The sequence below is a fragment of the Rhamphochromis longiceps genome, linkage group LG23 (assembly GCF_057381845.1).
Source record: "Rhamphochromis longiceps isolate RC_006_pf linkage group LG23, R_longiceps_female_GT1.1, whole genome shotgun sequence".
NCBI classification, from domain to species: Eukaryota; Metazoa; Chordata; class Actinopteri; order Cichliformes; family Cichlidae; genus Rhamphochromis; species Rhamphochromis longiceps.
In genome coordinates, this window is record NC_140578.1 from 11,815,141 (window position 1) to 11,818,326 (window position 3,186).

The 3,186-nt window shown below is 41.7% G+C and overlaps 1 protein-coding gene across 1 annotated transcript; it reads right to left on the bottom strand.

The window, feature by feature from the left end:
- Positions 1 to 443: 443 nt before the first annotated feature.
- foxq2 (forkhead box Q2) lies at positions 444 to 2,006 on the bottom strand. Its single transcript, XM_085399513.1, has 2 exons — positions 1,482 to 2,006; positions 444 to 859 (listed from the first exon to the last, which is right to left on the bottom strand). The coding sequence occupies exons 1-2, from the start codon at positions 1,989 to 1,991 to the stop codon at positions 485 to 487; spliced, it is 885 nt and encodes a 294-aa protein (XP_085255639.1). The 5' UTR covers positions 1,992 to 2,006; the 3' UTR covers positions 444 to 484.
- Between the last annotated feature and the right edge of the window lie 1,180 nt (positions 2,007 to 3,186).

Consider the following 3,186-nt stretch of genomic DNA (forward strand, 5'->3'; position numbering starts at 1 on the left):
TTCCTTGGGAGTTGGCTTTGGAAAGCCTGATTTTAGTCTCTTAATGCAAAAGATTTTGCATCGCGACAGCTTTGACTAATTAGCATCTAACACCGGGTGGTATTTTAGCAAGGGCTCACTTTTAGCAACATCCGCACACACACACCCTCTGCACACACACATGCACGCAGATCTGACAACACACTTTTTAATGAGCTGATTCCAAACACTTTATTTTTGTTATTCTAAAACATTCTGAATATAAACTCAAGAAGGGCCACAGCTTTAAGACATTCATTTTATTGAATCATCAAATGCCCTAAAATCACTTTGTTCTTACTCATTAACAAGCATATAAACATAATGTAATATTGCCAGAGGGCATTTCAGTTTTAACATCACCTAATGATATAATCATTAGATTAAAAAATTTCTCTTTTAAGTAATAGTGTTTCAGGGCCAAACTGTTAGTATAGTATACCTCAACAGTACAAACAATTCAATCTCAGGGTACAGAGGCATTTAGGCCCAGGTGGAGCCCAATTTGTGGCTGCATGCTGGACCAAGGCCAGTAGAGTCTGGGTGCCAAGCATTGAAGAGGAAGTGCAGAGGCCTGAGGACAGCACCAGCAGGTTGTTCTGTGGGGACGGACAATGGCGGGGTGGTAGGGCGAGCTCAGGGAGGAAAGTGGGAGCTGTCCTGGCACCCTGCGTACCCTCCGTCTTGCCCTTCGGCAGTGGTAGTCTCCATTGGAAAAGTCCTGATAGTTCGATGGGTGGATCGCCCAGAAGTGGCCTTTACCGTTGTCGCTCCGGCCCGCTTTAATGAAACAGTCGTTTAGGGACAAATTGTGACGCACGCTGTTCCTCCAGTTTTTGTCCTGCGAACAAGAAACCAAATATGTCAGGTCAAAATTAAAGCAGGGGTCAAACAATGTGTCCCCATTGGAAAATTAACATAAGGGGCTGCTAAGTATCACTGATCCGCTTCAGGATGTCACCTTGTCCTGTTGTTGGCAGCATGAGCTGTGGCTTGTCAAGACCGTATATGATCTGAGTAAGTCACAACACCCTGAGTTACCTTTTTAGCACGTCAAACCAGTGATCAACTTTAATCCACTAGGCTTCACCCAATCTGTTGTAGCACCTGGTAAAGGCAGAGGCAGTTTGCAACCTAGCAACAGGATTACTTTATTTGTGATTTCGCCAACAACAAGATCATCTAGTGTCCCTGTGAGCACCTAATTGCCTAACCACTCAGACAGATTACCAGCGCCAAGTAGGTCGCTTTATTTGCGAAAATGGCAGCCACTTTAGTTTTCAGAGACTGAATTAAACACATTTGGGGAACGATGTTTTTCTGTTTTCCTGTTTTAACAACATCAGCAAACATCTGCTTGGAAATTCTGCTTCGAATTATCGCCCAGTTTCACTTTGAGTTCCTGTACGGTATATCTATCGCTATGTGCTACATACATAGAAAACCACTAGACATGAACATACCTTACTCTTGAAGTATGGGTAATGGTCCATGATCCACTGGTAGATGTCACACAGAAGCAGTTTCTTCTGCTCAGACGCCAGGATCGCTTTGGAGATGAGTGCAATGTATGACTGGTTGGGTTTGTCCGCAGACTTCTCTGTACCGCAGCTCGCAGACGTGGTGGTAGTGGTGGTGGTCACTTCCTCCTCCCCCTCCTCTTTTTGGTCTTCATCCCCCTCATCTTCTTTGGCTTTCCTTTTTTCAGCATCTACCTCTGACCTCTGTAGACCCTTGTCTTGGATCTCACAGCGAATCCCCACCTCTTCGAGTTTAGGATTCTGACGACCTGGCATGTCGTTCGTTATCTGCTCTGCAGCACGACTTGCTGTTGCATCGTCTTTAGAAGCTTTGGCTCCTTTATTAAAGAGCAGGTAGTCAATTGTGAAGCTCAGTCCCAGTCTGTCTCTGCTTCCGTTGCGGCTGCTTCTTTCCTCCATTGTCATTTCTGAATTAAAATATCTCAAGCTCATGGCAGAGGTTTTATTGATTTCAAGCTGACTATTGAACAGGTGTCAGGTCATGAATAAAAAATATCGCTCCCAAACGTCTTCTCAAAACTGTGTATCTAAGTTGCACAGCATGTCTATTGTTCTTTAAAATTAGGAGCCTTCATAAAGCCAGCGTCTCGCTGCCACTAAATTCTTTCACCGAAGACTTACTGTTGACAAGATCACAGATAAAGATGAGCCTCTCAACTGTTGTTAACCTTGATGCGCTCACGAGTGACCCAGTCTCAACCTGTGGAAATGACGTCAGTCGCCAAGACTAAATGCGGACGCTTCGTTTGCCAAGAAATATTCGGTAAATCTTTTCGATTCTTTGATAACCCTGTCAATCCAAACCTATCACTTGGTATCCGTCAGCCTTTTGCTCCCGAATCAAAGAGTTGTGCTTCAAAGATGTGAAGGTGACTCTATTTATATGACTGTGATTTTATCCCTCACAGAAAGGGGCAAAGGAGGCACAGGGGAGGTCCAAGTGGGGGGTCTCAATTGAGGCGGATTATTTTTATTAACCTAAGCAAATCTTTGTAATTACGGGAGATTAAACACTCAAGATTTAGTAAGACATGGTGTGCAAAGGATGGATGTTAGGTGGATGTAGAATCAAAGGCCTTTTAGATGCCAGAGTTATCCTGTTAAAGTCGTTTTGTCCAGGATACTGTCCAAAGAATTACTTCAATTACCATCGAGGAGTAATTAATGGGTCAACTTCAGCACGTTGGAGATAAGTCACGTCTTTATTTGCAAAGACCATTAATGTCTCTTGCAGCCATCGACGGCGACGAGGTTACAGAAAAGTGAGCGTATGAATGACAAATTAGAAAGGTTCACTTCCCGTTCTTGATATAAACTCTTTTAATATTGGATCGTTCAACATCTTTATTTAATTTGTTACCAAATACCTTTTATTACTTCAATTATTAGATAGTGGAAAAATTATTTTTTAACATGTAACAATAAATTACTGCATATATACATGATTATTTTTAGTTCAGCTAACATAATTATATATTTTGTTTAAAATCTGTCTTAAAGATAAAAACTGTCTGTGGTTACTATTAAACCGTATTATATTGTGTTCTGTAACTGTGCAGGATATTTTACTGGCTAATATAGTTTATTTTTTCTGTATGCAAATAATTATTTCCTTTGACTTGAAAAT